This window comes from Neomonachus schauinslandi, chromosome 11, assembly GCF_002201575.2.
Source record: "Neomonachus schauinslandi chromosome 11, ASM220157v2, whole genome shotgun sequence".
In the NCBI taxonomy this organism is placed as follows: Eukaryota; Metazoa; Chordata; class Mammalia; order Carnivora; family Phocidae; genus Neomonachus; species Neomonachus schauinslandi.
Window position 1 is genome coordinate 108,190,871 of NC_058413.1, and position 15,262 is coordinate 108,206,132.

General features: G+C 37.7%; 1 protein-coding gene across 1 annotated transcript in view; it reads left to right on the top strand.

Moving 5' to 3' along the window:
- Positions 1-14,537: 14,537 nt before the first annotated feature.
- The window catches only part of LOC110586231 (caspase-12-like), a 10,096-nt gene continuing 9,371 nt past the window's right edge, over positions 14,538-15,262 (top strand). Inside the window, 1 exon segment of the mRNA XM_044919452.1 lies at positions 14,538-14,765. Coding sequence (XP_044775387.1) covers positions 14,558-14,765 — 208 coding nt within the window. The 5' untranslated portion in view covers positions 14,538-14,557.

The window sequence follows — 15,262 nt, forward strand, 5'->3', positions numbered from 1 at the left end:
GACATTTCAGTACATAGCTGAACAAAATTAAAAAAAAATAAAAGGATGCTCTAGATGTCAAATATAAACATAATAGTTAAAATTTATATAGATTAATTGTATGTCAGGATTATTGTAAAGATTTCGATTACTGAAAGGGATTTTTGTGTAACTAATTTAAGCCTCATAACAGTCCTGTAATTACTATCAGCATCCCTGTTTTACAGATAACGTAGAGCTTAAATGACCTGTCCAAAGTCACGCAGTTAGCAGGTGAAAGCTCTAGACTTGCTCTGGAATCTGAGTTATTAGCCATTGTGCGGTGTTGCCTTTCCAAAGCAAGGAGAGACTAAAATTGTACGAATTCTTAATTGTAGGGGTTAACTGAATTTTGAATTGCAAGGGTTAACTAACACTACAAGGATTCATGATGGTTTTATTTCTGGACTTGGCCTGCCCATGTAGACACATAAGTCACATCACAAAGATCCAAAAATACATATCACAGATGCCTCATTCTCTGACTACTGAGTGGTAATATTAGAAACCCAATAACAGAAAGACTGCCTCACATCTGCATATAGTGCAAAACTGAAATACACACACACACACACACACACATCTTCCAAACATAGAACTATGTGTACATATATGCACATACAAAAACCAGGAAGAAAAACATATGAACTAAGCATTCAACTTAAGAAGTCAGAAAAATACTAAACCAATACATAAATAGAAGTAAGCAAATAATATAGAGCAAAAACACATGAATGAAATCGTAATGAAACAAAGGACTGAGTGGGTCACTGAAGCAAACACTGGCCCTTTAAAAGAACTAATGAAATCTCAGACATCTAGGGTGCTTGGGTGGCTCAGTTGGTTAAGCAATTGCTCCGGATCATGAGTCCCGGGATCGAGTCCCACATCAGGCTCCCTGCTGAGTGGGGAGTCTGCTTCTCCCTCTGACCCTCCCCCCTCTCGTGCTCACTGTCTCTCTCTCTCTCTCTCTCTCTCTCTCTCAAATAAATAAATAAATAAATCTTTAGAATCTAAGATATCCAGACAAGACATATTGTGAAAAAAACAGAATTAGCACAAAGACAGTATTGGACATAAAAAGGTCTGATGAATACAGATAAACATAAATACAGAAAAAAAATTAGGGAATATCATACATAACACAGAGGAAATACATGGAAAATTTTCTAGAAAAGTTTAATAAACCTAATACATGATAAAATAAAAAACTGAATGGATTCATAAACATTAAACAAATTAATTTTTCTTTGTCATACCTATCTGCAAAAAAGGTTAGACCCAAATGGTTGTAAAGACACGTCTTACGAAACTTCTAGGAAACTGATAAGCTCTACTTTCAATAAACACTCACATAAAAAAGAGAAGTACGCTTCTTAAATTTTTTTACAGGGCTTATACAAAACTGAAACAAAATTAGAGAAGAAGAGGAAAAGTTGGAAAAATACTGGCTGATTTCTCACAAACACTCATGTAAAGATTCTAAAAAACCATGTTAGCAAAGCAAATCTAGCCATATCTGAAATAATATTAATATTTATTGATTAGTATTTAGTGGTACTAGCATTTACTCTAAGAATGTGGTTACAGTTTCATAACAGACATATTTAGGATAGCTTTCCTCAAAATAACAGGTTAAGAAGTAGATGCAATACTTTTAAGAAGTCTGTAAAGGGATTCAATAGTACTGAGAATTCATTTATGATAAAAATAATTAAAACCTTAGAAAAATAGGAAGAAAAGCCATTCCTTAACCGAATGCATATATTTAATAGGAAATATGAACAAAATAGAAATAGAGGAAAAACAATGTGTGAAAATCTATAGCCTTCTTATGCAGAAATATTTGAGTATTACTTTTAAATAACATACAAGTAAAAAACATTTCTATTCAATTTTGCACTAAAGTTCCAAGCCAATAAAGCCAAAAGTAAAATGTATGAAACACAAGAAAAAAAAATCACATTATTCTTGAAAAATATGATTTTATTCACTAAAAATCTCTTCAAATTAATACTATATTCCCTGGATTTGGAAGAATTCGGATCAATATACAAAATTTAACAGCATTCTTGTATTTAAAAGATGATAGGAAGTGTTTGCTTTTTAAAGCCTCTTCTTACAATAACAATGAACATCATAAGATATTTGAAGGTAACTATAAACAAATATTTGCAAGGTATGTATGGAAAAATATTTTTAAAAAATCACTGAGTGACATGAAAAAAAGATTTAACTACTGTGAGGGATATCACCATCATTGATTAGAAGAAAAAAGTAAAGGTTTCAATTTCTTACCCAAATTAATCTATAAACACAACAGAATAACAAAGAAAACCTAACAGGGAATTTTCTTGAACTTGATAGTTTGTTTATACACCTTGTTTAGAAAGTAAAATAGTAAGAAGAGCTAAGAAAACAATTTTGTGTTAAAGGGATGGAAGTTGCCTAAATACAAATCAAGACATGATGTAAAGCTCTATCAAGGGAAACAAAAGCAAAATGAACTATTGGGACTCCATCAAGATAAAAAGCTTCTGCAAAGTGAAGGAAACAATCAACAAAACTAAAAGGCAGCCTATGGAATGGGAGATGACATTTGCAAATGACATATCTGATAAAGGGACAGTATCCAAAATCTATAAAGAATTTACCAAACTCAACACCCAAAAAACAAATAATCCAATTAAGAAATGGGCAGAAGACATGAATAGACACTTTTCCAAAGAAGACATACAGATGGCCAACAGACACATAAAAATATGCTCAACATCACTCATCATCAGGGAAATACAAATCAAAACCATGATGAGATACCCCCTCACACCAGTCAGAATGGCTAAAATTGACAACACAGGAAACAACAGATGTTGGTGGGGATGCAGAGAAAGGAGAACTCTCTTACACTGTTGGTGGGAATGCAAACTGGTGCAGCCACTCTGGAAAACACTATGGACGTTCCTCAAAAAGTTAAAAATTGACTAGGTATTTACCCAAAAGATACAAAAATACTTATTTGAAGGGGCATATGTACCCTGGTGTTTATAGCAGCATTATCAACAATAGCTAACTTATGGAAAGAGCCCAAATGTCCATTAACTGATGAATGGATAAAGAAGATGTGGTATATATATGTACAATGGAATATCACTCAGCCATCAAAAAGGACAAAATCTTGCCATTTGCAATGATATGGCTGGAGCTAGGGAGTATAATGCTAAGTGAAATAAGTCAGAGAAAGACAAATACCATATGATCTCACTCATATGTGGAATTTAAGAAACAAAACAGAGGAACATAGGGAGGGAAAAACAAAGAGAGGGAAGCAAACCATAAGAGAATCTTAATTATAGAGAACAAATTGAGGGTTGATGGAGGGAGGTGGGTGAGGAATGGGCTAAATGCGTGATGCGTATTAAATAGGGCACTTGTTATGACGAACATTGGGTGTTATTTGTAAGTGATGAATCACTAAATTCTACTCCTGAAACCAGTATTATACTATATGTTAACTAAGTAGAATTTAAATAAAAATTTGACACAAAAAGCTCTATCAGTTGGCATATGGATAGACAGAGACTTAGAAAAGAATACAAAGGATAAAAATGAACAATATAGACTATGTCATGTTGCAGAGTTAAAATAAAAAATGATTCAAGAGGGGCACCTGGGTGGCTCAGTTGTTAAGCGTCTGTCTTCGGCTCAGGTCATGGTCCCAGGGTCCTGGGATCGAGCCCCTCATCGGGCTCCCTGCTCAGTGGGAAGCCTGCTTCTCCCTCTCCTACTCCCCCTGCTTGTGTTCCTGCTCTCACTGTGTCTCTCTCTCTCTGTCAAATAAATAAATAAAATCTAAAAAAAAAAAAATGATTCAAGAAACTAGTTGGCAGGGGTGCCTGGGTGGCTCAGTCGTTAAGCATCTGCCTTCGGCTCAGGTCATGATCCCAGCGTCCTGGGATCGAGCCCTCCATCGGGCTCCCTGCTCAGCAGGGAGCCTGCTTCTCCCTCTCCCTCTGCCCACTGCTCCCCTACTTGTGCACTTGCTCTTTCTCTCTCTCTCTGTCAAATAAATAAATAAAATCTTTAAAAAAAAAGAAATTAGTTTGCAGAAAAATACACAATCTCACACATATACTTGTTCTATCTCAAGTCTACACAAGAGTATATGTCAACTGGAGTAAGACTTCAATGTGAAAACTGAAACTTTTAAGTTATGAGGAGGAGAAAAATAGAGGACAATGTCTTTATGAGATTTGAGTATTAGGAAATTTCCAAGATTCAGAAAGTACACTGCATAAAGAAAAAGACAAAGTTAATACAATAAAATTTAAGAACACTATATACAATGCTAAACCTTCACAGAAGTGATGGTATCACAGGTGGATGCATGTGTCCAAACTCATCAATATGTATACATTAAACAAGTGTAATGTTTTGCATATAAATTATATGTCAACAAAGCTTAAAAAATGAAAATAAAAGTGAATTCAAAGATGATAAAAGAAAAAGAAGGTTCAGAAACCAGGGGGAGGACTTTTTATTTATTTTTTTTAAGATTTTATTTATTTATTTTAGAGAGAGAGACCATGAGCAGAAGGGGCAGAGCGAGTGGGAGAGAGAATCTCAAGCAGACTCTGCACTGAGTGTGGAGTATGATGCGGGGCTTGATCTCATGAACCTGAGATCATGACCCGGACTGAAACCAAGAGTCAGACACTTAACCAACTGCACCACCCAGGCACCTCAGGGGAATGACTTTTAAAAATGCACAAAATCAATAAAAGATTCATTTATTCTGTAAACCTGCAAATAGTGAATAATGACTGTATTTAAGGCACTGGGCATCAAGCAGAAAACACAGTTCCTGTCCTCATGGAGCTTGTAATTTAGTGGGGAAGAGAGTGATACAGAAACTATATTTATATTTATATTATATATAGAAATGAATTTATCAGTAGAAAAGACCTGATGAAAGAGAGGGAGCTGGCCATGAGAAATGTGAAGGAAGAGCATTCCAGACAGAGGGAAAAGCAAGGAGAAATGGCCTGAGACAGGACTGTCCCTGGTGTGTTTGAGGAGGAGCAAGGAGGTTCATGTGGCTGGAATCCATGGGCAGAGAGGAGTGGGGGAAGGAAAGGACATGAGATCAAGGAATTGCCCAAGGTCCAGACCACATAGAGTGCTATGACTATAAAAGACCTTTCACCTTTTGCTGTAAGACAGAAAACTACTTGAAAATTTTGAGCAGATGAATGAATTATTAGAGTTACGTTTTATCAAGATCACTCTGGCTACGGGGTTGAGATGACAATAAGAAGGATGGGGCCAAGGAAGACCCGGCAAGAGGACTCAGAAAGCTACTGCAGATATTCAGAGTTGATGGTAGTCTGGATCTGGAAGAAGGATGGAAGAGGAGGGAGCAATCTTCATGAATGGAAGGTAAAGCCAACAGAATTGTCGCTCAACAATGAGAGAAAGGACATAAGAATTAAGTGTTCTACTTTGAAAAACTGGAAGAATAACATGGAAAACCCTCTAACAGGTGGTAGGTTTAGGGGGACTAAGATGTTGACCAGGTACTCAAATCGATGCCCATATGATACTGGCTATATGATTGTGACATTCAGGGGATAGGTATTGGTTGGAGGATAAAATTGTGTGCTGTATATCTGTATCAACAGGACTGAAAACCAAGATACGGGATTGGGCTGCTAAATAAGTGAGGATACATAGAACAGAGGCCTTGAGATATGAATTAACTGGCAAAGTTTACTAAGAGAAGCAGCCAGTGAAGTAATGGGAGAACCAAGACACAGTTGTGATTTGGAAGAAAAATGAATGAAGGGTTTCTGGAAGAGGTGCAAATATCACTATGAAATACTTCTAATTGGTCAAAACAGTGATTGAGGATTAAACATTTAATTTGGCACTGTGGAAGACACTGGTTACATTTTTTTTGGTACAAGAATAGAGACAAAAGACTGGGACTGATTTGAGAGAAAATAAAGGGAGTTTGGGGAGCTTTTGAGGAGTTGTGGGGAAGAGAGGGGTGTGTTCATTATAATGGGTTCATTATAATGTGTTTTATGGTTATAGCAATGACATCATTCAGTGGGAAAATGATGTAGGACAGCATTGGGACTATTACTGAACGATGTCCTTAGGTCGGAGAGCGTGAAGGAGCCAAGTGGGAAGGGATGCCTTAGCCTAGAATTATAGGAGAGAAGAGCAAGCATGTGTGACCAGATAATAACAAGGTGGTAGATCTTGAGGCTAGAAATATTCTTCTCTGAATGGACAATTACTGGAGGGATCAGCCCCCAAAATATGGAAATATAGTCCCAACACAGTGCTTGGCCAGAGATAATACACACAGCCAACAATAATATAAATGCTTTTCATTGTTTCTTAACATTTAGAGTTATTGTATGAACAAAGCACAGAACACTTGGTTGTGGATGCAGAAGTCAATGAAAATCTTAGGACGTTAGACAATGTAAAATAAAAAATACAGGTTAAAAATAGCTGTAATTGTAGATAAAGGAAATTGTATGGGTGCGACTATTATCAACTTCTATACAGAAAATTACATAGGGATAATTAAGCTACTGAGCAACACTTACAAGAAGAAATGAGGGTTAAATTATTTATTTATTTATTTAATTTCAAGTTTTTATTTAAATTCTAGTTAGTTAACATATATGGTAAAATTGGTTTCAGGTGTAGAATTTAGTGATTCATCACTTACACACAACACCCAGTGCCCATCACAACCAGTGCCTTCATTAATACCCATCCCCCATCTGGCCCATCCCCCCCCCCACCTCCCTCCATCAACCCTCAGTTTGTTCTCTATAGTTAAGCATCTCTTACGGTTTGCTTCCCTATCTGTTTTTATTTTATTTTTCCTTCCCTGCCCCTATGTCCATCTGTTTTGTTTCTTAAATTCCACATATGAGTGAAATCATATAGTATTTGTCTTTCTCTGACTGACATTTCATTTAGCATAATAAACTCTGGTTCCATCGTGTTATTGCAAATGATAATATTTCATTACTTTTTATGGCTGAATAACATTCCATTGTACATATACATACCACATCTTCTTTATCCATTCATCAGTCAGTGGACATTTGGGCTCTTTCCATAGTTTGGCTATTGTTGATAATGCTGTTATAAACATCGGCGTGCATGTACCCCTTCAAATCTCTATTTTTGTATCCTTTGGGTAAATACTTAGTAGTGCAGCTGCTGGGTTGTAGGGTAGTTCTATTTTTGTGTGTGTGTGTGTGTGTGTGAGAGAGAGAGAGAGCATGCAGTGGGGGGTGGTGAGAGGCAGAGGGAGAGAGAGAGAATCCTAAGCAGGCTCCACACCCAGGGCAGAACCTGACTTGGGGTTTGATCTCATGACCCTGAGAGCATGACCTGAGCCAAAATCAAGAGTCAGACTCTTAACTGAACCACCTAGGTGCCCCCTATTTTTAACCTTTTGAGAACCCTCCATACTGCTTAGCAGAGTGGCTGCACCACTTTACATTCCCATCAAAAGTGTAAGTGTGTTCTCCCCTTTCTTAGTAACCTCACCACCATCTGTTGTTTCCTGTGTTGTTAATTTTAGCCATTGTGACAGGTGTGAGATAGTATCTCATCTAGTTTTGATTTGTATTTTCCTGATGATGAGTGATGTTGAGCATCTTTTCATGTCTTTTAGCCATCTGCAGCTTCTTTGGAAAAGTGTCTATTCATGTCTTCTGCCCATTTCTTAACTGGGTTATTTGTTTTTTGGGTGTTGAGTTTGAAATGTTCCTTATAGATTTTAGATACTAGCCCTTTATCAGATGTGTCATTGCAAATATCTTCACCCATTCTATAGGTTGTTTTAGTTTTGTTGTTTCCTTCGCTGTGCAGAAGCTTTTTATCTTGATGAAGTCCCAGTAGTTCATTTTTGCCTTTGATTCCCTTGCCTTTGGAGACGTGTCTAGTAAGAAGTTGCTACAGCCGATGTCATAGAGGTTGCTGCCTGTCTTCTCCTCCAGGATTTTGATGGTTTCTTATCTCACAGGAAATAAATTTTAAATTTATTTTTGTGTATGGTGTAAGAAAGTGGTCCAGTTTCATTCTTTTGCTTGTTCCTGTCCAGTTGTCCCACCACCATTTGTTGAAGAGACTGTCTTCTTTCCATTGGATATTCTTTCCTGCTTTGTCAAAGATTAGTTGACCATACAGTTCCCTGTGTATACAGAAATACAAAGTCCATTTCTGGGCTTTCTATTCTATTCCATTGATCTATGTGTCTGTTTTTCTGCCAGTACTATACTGTCTTGATGACTACAGATTTGTAATATAGCTTAAGGCCTGGAATTGTGATGCCTCCAGCTTTGCTTTTCCTTTTCAAAACTGCTTTGGCTATTCGGGATTTTTTGTGATTCCATATGAATTATGGGATTGTTTGGTCTAGTTCTGTGAAAAATGCTGGTGGTATTTTGATAGGGATTGCATTAAATGTGTATATTGCTTTGGGGAGTATAGACAGTTTAACAATATTTGTTCTTCCAATCCATGAGTATGGAATATCTTTCCATTTCATTATGTCCTCTTCAATATATCTCATAAGTGTTCCATAGTTTTCAGAGTACAAATCGATTACCTCTTTGATTAGGTTTATTATTTTGGTGCAATTTTAAATGGGATTGATTCCTTGATTTCTCTTTCTGATGCTCCCTTATTGATGTATAGAAATGAACAGATTTCTGTATGTTGATCTTATATCCTGTGACTTTGCTGAATTCATGTATCAGTGCTAGTAATTTTTTGATGGAATCTTCCATGTTTTCTACAGAGTATCAAGTTGTCCCTTAAGGGTGAAAGTTTGATTTCTTCCTTGCTGATTTGGATGCCTTTCATTTCCCTTTTTTGTCTAATTTCTGAGGCTAGGACTTCCAGTAACATGTTAAATAACAGTCATGAAGGTGGACATACCTGTCTTGCTCCTGACCATAGAGGAAAATATCTCAGCTTTTCCCCATTGAGGATGATATTACCTGTGGGTTTTTCATATGGCCTTTATTATATTAAGGTATGTTCCTTCTAACCCGACTGTGTTGAGGGTTTTTATCAAGAATGGATGCTGTACTTTGTCAAATGCTTTTTCTGCCTCTATTGATAGTATTATATGGTTCTTATCCTTTCTTTCATCAATATGGTGTATCACATCGATTGATTTGTGAATATTAAACCACCCCTGCAGCCCAGAAATCAATCCCACTTGATCGTGAAGAATGCTTTCAATATTATGTTGGATTTGATTTGCTAGTATCTTGTTGAGAATTTTTGCATCCATGTTCATCAGGGATTTTGGTCTATAATTCTTTTTAGTGGTGTCTTTGGTTTTGGAATCAAGGTAATTTTGGCCTTGTAGAATGAATTTGTAAGTTTTCCTTCCATTTCTATGTTTTGGAACAGTTTCAGAAGAATAGGTATTAATTCTTCCTTAAATATCTGGTAGAATTCCCCTGGGAAGCCATCTGGCCCTGGACTTTTGTTTTTTGGGAGATTTTTGATTACTGATTCAATTTCTTTGCTGCTTATGGGTATGCTCAAATTTTCTATTTCTTCCTGATTCAGCTTCTAGGAATGTATCCATTTCTCCCAGACTGCCCAAATTGTTGGCATATAAATTTTCATAATATTCTCTTATAATTGTTCATGTATCTGTGGTATTCGTTGTGATGTCTCCTCTTTCACTTGTGATTTTATTTATTTGGGTGCTTCTCTTTTCTTTTTGATAAGTATGCCTAGGGGTTTATCAATTTTGTTAATTCTTTCAAAGGATGAACTCTTAGTTTTGTTGATGTCTTCTATGTTTTTGTTGTTGTTTTTCTATATTATTTATTTCTGCTTTGATTTTAATTATTCCCCTTCTTCTGCTGGTGTTAGGCTTTATTTGCTGTTCTTTTCCCAGGTCTTTTAGGTATAAGGTTAGGTTGTGTATTTGAGACTTTTCTTGTTTCTTGAGGAAGGCCTGTATTGCTCTACCCTTCCCTCTTATGACTGCCTTTCCTGCATCCCAAAGGTTTTGGACTGTCATGTTTTCATTTGCTTCCATGTATTTTTTTTATTTCTTCTTTAATTTACTGGTTGACCCATTCATTCTTTAGTAATATGTTCTTTAACCTCCATGCATTTGAGATCTTTCCAAAATTTTTCTTGTGGTTGACTTCAAGTTTCATAGCACTGTGCTCTCAAAGTATGCTTGGTGTGATCTCAATCTTTTTGTACTTGTTGAAGCCTGATTTGTGATGTAGTATGTGATCTATTCTGGAGAATGTTCCATGTGCACTTGAAAAGAATGGTTATTCTGCTGCTTTAGGATGAAATGTTCTGTATATATTGGTTAAGTCCACATGGTCCAGTGTGTCATTCATTGTTGTGGTCATTTACAGGAAATACATGGTCCAGTGTGTCATTTCCTTGTTGATTTTCTGCTTAGATGATCTATCTAATGCTGTAAATGGGGGTGTTAAAGTCCCCTACTATTACTGTATTATTATCAATGAGTTCCTTTATGTTTGCTATTAATTGATTTATATATTTCGGTGCTCCCAAGTTGGGAGCATAAATATTTACAATTGTCAGATTTTCTTGTTGGATAGACCCCTTAATGATGATATAGTGCCCTTCTTCATCTCTTATTATAGTCTTTGGTTTAAAATCTAGCTTGTCTGTTATACATATGGCTACTTTAGCTTTCTTTTGACATCCATTACCATGACAGATGGTTCTCCACCCCTTCACTTTCAATCTGCAATGAGTCTCTTATACGCAGCATATAGATGGGTCTTGTTTCTCTTTCTTTCTTTTTTTTTTAATCCATTCGGATACTGAATGTCTTTCTTACTTTCTTTTTTTTTTTTAAAGATTTTATTTATTTGACAGAGAAAGACACAGCGAGAGAGGGAACACAAACGGGGAGTGGGAGAGGGAGAAGCAGACTCCCTGCTGAGCAGGGAGCCCGATGTGGGACTCGATCCCAGGACTCCAGGATCATGACCTGAGCCGAAGGCAGTCGCTTAAACAACTGAGCCACCCAGGCACCCCCCGAATGTCTTTCTATTGGAGCATTTAGTCCATTTAAATTCAGAGTGATTATTTCTTAAGATTTAATTATTTATTTGAGCGTGGGAGGGGTAGGGGGAGAGGGAGAATCTCAAGCAGACTCCGTGCTGATCACAGACCTCAACAAAGGACTCAATCCCGTGACCCTGACCTGAGCCAAAACCAAGAGACAGACACTTAGCCTACTGAACCACCCAGGTATCCCCATTCAGAGTGATTACTGATAGATATGAATTTAGTGCCATTGTATTACCTATAAATTTGGTGTTTCTGGAGATTTTCTCTGATTCTTTCTAGTCTTTGTTGCTTTTGGTCTTTCCCACTCAATGAGTCCCCTTTAATATTTCTTGCAGGGCTGTTTAAATGGTCATGAACGCCTTTAGTTTTTGTTTGTCTGGGAAACCCTTTATCTCTCCTACTATTCTGAATGACAGCCTTGCTGGATAGTTTTCTTGGCTGCATATTTTCCCATTCAGCACACTGAATACATCATGCCACTTTCTTCTGGCCTGCCAAGTTTCTTTGGATAGATCTACTGTCAACCTTATTTGTCTTCCTTTGTAGGTTAAGGATTTTTTTTCCTTTACTGCTTTCGGTATTATTTCCTTATTTGTGTATTTTGCAACTGTTTAAATATATTATTTAATATTTAAAAATTAATCGAGAAAAGAATTGAAAATCATTATATCTTTAAATATTAGGCAGCATAGGGAGTAGGGCAGTGTAAGTGAACTACATCTTATTTTTCTTAAGAGGTAGTCAAGAACATTGTATTTGGTATATCAAAAAATAGAGGGATAAAATAGGCATGTTATTGAGAGATCTGAAAATTAGCACAAGAAAATAAAAATGAATAATTTAGGGAAATTATATGTAGAATGTGGGACTGAAGATGGGAGAGTTGTACTGCAGAATATGGTTTTTATTACACATTTTTCTGTACAACTGAATTAGATGCCTGCTGCATACATTACTTTGATATAACATTTAAAACTTAAAATCTATCAACACTGTTAATACCATATGGTCATCAAAAAAATGAGATAGTTCCTAAGGTATTGATTCTTACAAATGTCTGTCATACATTGGGAAATTATAAAAAGCAAATTGTTGATGATATGGGAAAAAAGTTATCAGTAAGTATGTGTTTCTCTATTGGTGAGAAACTGCCCTAAAACACAGTGACTTAAAAAAATGAGCCTTTACTATTGTTCACAAGGTGATCAGTCAGCCCTGTGGTTCTTTTTGTCTCTGGGGTTATCCATGTGTCTGAGATCACCCGCACACAGGGTAGGCATCTCCATGTGATTTCTCTGATTCTCTAGCAATCTAGCCTGGGCTTGTTCACATGGACCATCAGGTGTCCAAGATTGAGAAATGAACCACATGTCTCCTGACCTGGCAAAGAGCTGCACAGGGTCCATTTACTGTGTCACAATGGCAAAACCAAGTCAGAGGTGAGTTTATAGTCAGACCAAAGGATACAAAGAGACTCCTGACGGGGGCCATCAATAACATCAGTACTACACTGAGTGCTTTTTAAAAGCACAGGACAAAAATTCTCACTGATGTAAGCTAAGCATATAATTGTGGTTAGTTTGTGGTGTGAGATTAAAGAAGGCAGATGATCTTACTCCATTTCATAAAAATTAAATTGTTTAATGTTGATAGCAAACATCTATTGTTTAAAAAACTCATCTTGAGTAAAAGAGTCAATAAACCACAATATGCACATTTTCCCAGGACTGACAAGTACACAGATCAGGAAAGAGATCACTTACCTGGGTTTTTAAAAACAGTGTCAGGAGCAGCACTGTTTGTCGGGCTCCAGTGAGTTTCCTGCTCCCCTTAAGCCTTGCAAACTCACACCTCACTTCGGGGGCTGAGTGGGCATCCATGGTGAGGCCTCTCTGCCATTTAGTGGCTAAGGGATGGCACAGAGATGAATGAGGATCAGTTTGACTCCTTAACTGTGTCAAAATAGACTGCAAAACAGAACATAGAAACTGTGTGAGAGTAAAGAGAAAAGACAGATTTGCTTCCTGTTTTCCAAAGGAAGTAAGATACATATCAGAAGAAGAGTCAAATTCTATCTCTGCATGGACAAGAGAATTTGAAAGGCTGGAGTTTCCCATTTAGGCAACACCAGCACACCAGTCCACTGAGAGCAAAGGGAGAAGGTTGCTTTCATTTTCACTACCTTTCCTGCACAGAGAGCCAGAGCAGCATGGCTGGTGAGTGCCTGTTTTCTGTCTTTTAGGTCCGTGTTCTGGGGGAGTTACAGCTCAGGAGGAAGGAGTGTGGTGCAGGAGGTAGAGCCCCCCCGAAGGGGGCTCTCATGAGAGAGGACTGTTTTACTCTGGGAATGTGAGGGATGGGAGCTTGGGGCACAGTAAGCAAGTGTGGAGCAGACACAGTATTTTGGCTGAGAAGCTACAGCTTTTTGGAGAAAAAAAAGGGGAAGTGTAAAATATCTGGACCTACATTCTCAGAACTTTCCTGTGATTTTAGTCTTTTCTTTGAACTCATACTGACTGAGTGTTCTCACCATTTCTTAAGTGTTCTCTTCAGGGTGAGGGGCTATCCAGTTGAAGAGAGTGTATTTCATTTCCTCCATATTTCTGCTCTCTGTGTGACCTTTCGTTTCCAGCAGTGAGCAAGCCAGCCACAATGTGTGCTCTCAATCTCAGAATACAGACCCGCCCTGCCTGCCCTGGCCAGGGAAACAAGCATTCTTCCATAGGTGGTAATACTTTTTTTTTTTTTTTTTAAACATTTGGGTTAGTTTTTTTTTTTTTAAAGATTTTATTTATTTATTTGACAGAGAGAGACATAGCGAGAGAGGGAACACAAGCAGGGGGAGTAGGAGAGGGAGAAGCAGGCTTCCCCACGGTGCAGGGAGCCCGGTGTAGGGCTCGATCCCAGGACCCTGGGATCACGACCTGAGCCGAAGGCAGACGCTTAACGACTGAGCCATATTAACTATAGTGCGTTTTTAAAAGAGGTATTGAGAAAAGTGACAGGAAGTGAAGGGATCACAGATGATACCAAGCTGAAATGAGGCAGCCATCACTAAGCTACTTAATGAACTTGTTTCCTTCCTGGAGGCTCACTTTCTCCACCAGTAAAAAAGCATAGGATTGGGGAAGATTGGTGGTACTCTGCATGTGGTCCTCAGAACAGTAGTTTTGATATCACCTGAGACATTGGTAGAACTAAAGACTCATGCACTCCACCCTGACCTATCAAATCAGATTTCTGGGAGTGGGGTTCAGGAAGCTCTGCTTACCAAGCTCTCAGATACTCTCCCTTGTTAAATTTGAGAACCATGGGCCTAGATTCAGAGATCTAAAGTCCTATCAATTCCTAAAATCCTATTGTTCTCACAGAGAAGAGATCACCACAAGATCCAGTCAATGAGATAAAGATGATTGCCAGCACCATGTTTGGTGGCTTCTTGGAGGACTTGAAGGAAAAGAAGGTGTTAGATAAACATGACTTAAAAACAATAGGGAAAAAAGTGAACGTCATTGTGAATAAGACTGAAAACCTGGTTGATGATCTCACTGAGAAAACTCAAGTGGTAGGTCAAGTATTTATGGACCATTTCATCAATTCGAGCCTGCTGAGTTTAAGTGAGTATCTTGGGCCAAAGGACTACTAACTTACTCTTTATCTGCTCTCTTATGCAATCTCTGTCTTCTTATTTCTATTTGTAAGGGGAGAACAAACTATCCACATCTTTAGTACTTTCTTTGCCTGACAAACTTATATAAGATGGCAAAAGGCCCCGGCCCCCCCCCAGTCCATCTGGCAGCATCCAAAATCACTTTGTACTGCTACACATCTTGTTCTTCCCTCAGCAACTGTCACCTTCCATCATCCCTTAACATTTCTTATTTGCTGTATTATATCTCCCTCTGCTAAAATGTAAATTCCATGAAGCATGGAGCTTTGTCTGCTTTGTTCATGAAGAGAGCCCCAACTATGGAAATGGCATCTAACACATAATAAGTGCTCAGTAAATACTTGTGAAATGCATAAATGGTGCTGGAGCTCTAGTAAATTCAGGGACAGTCTTTAGTTAATCTGTGCTACTCTGGCCATAGTCTGTGGACTCCAGAGTTATTCC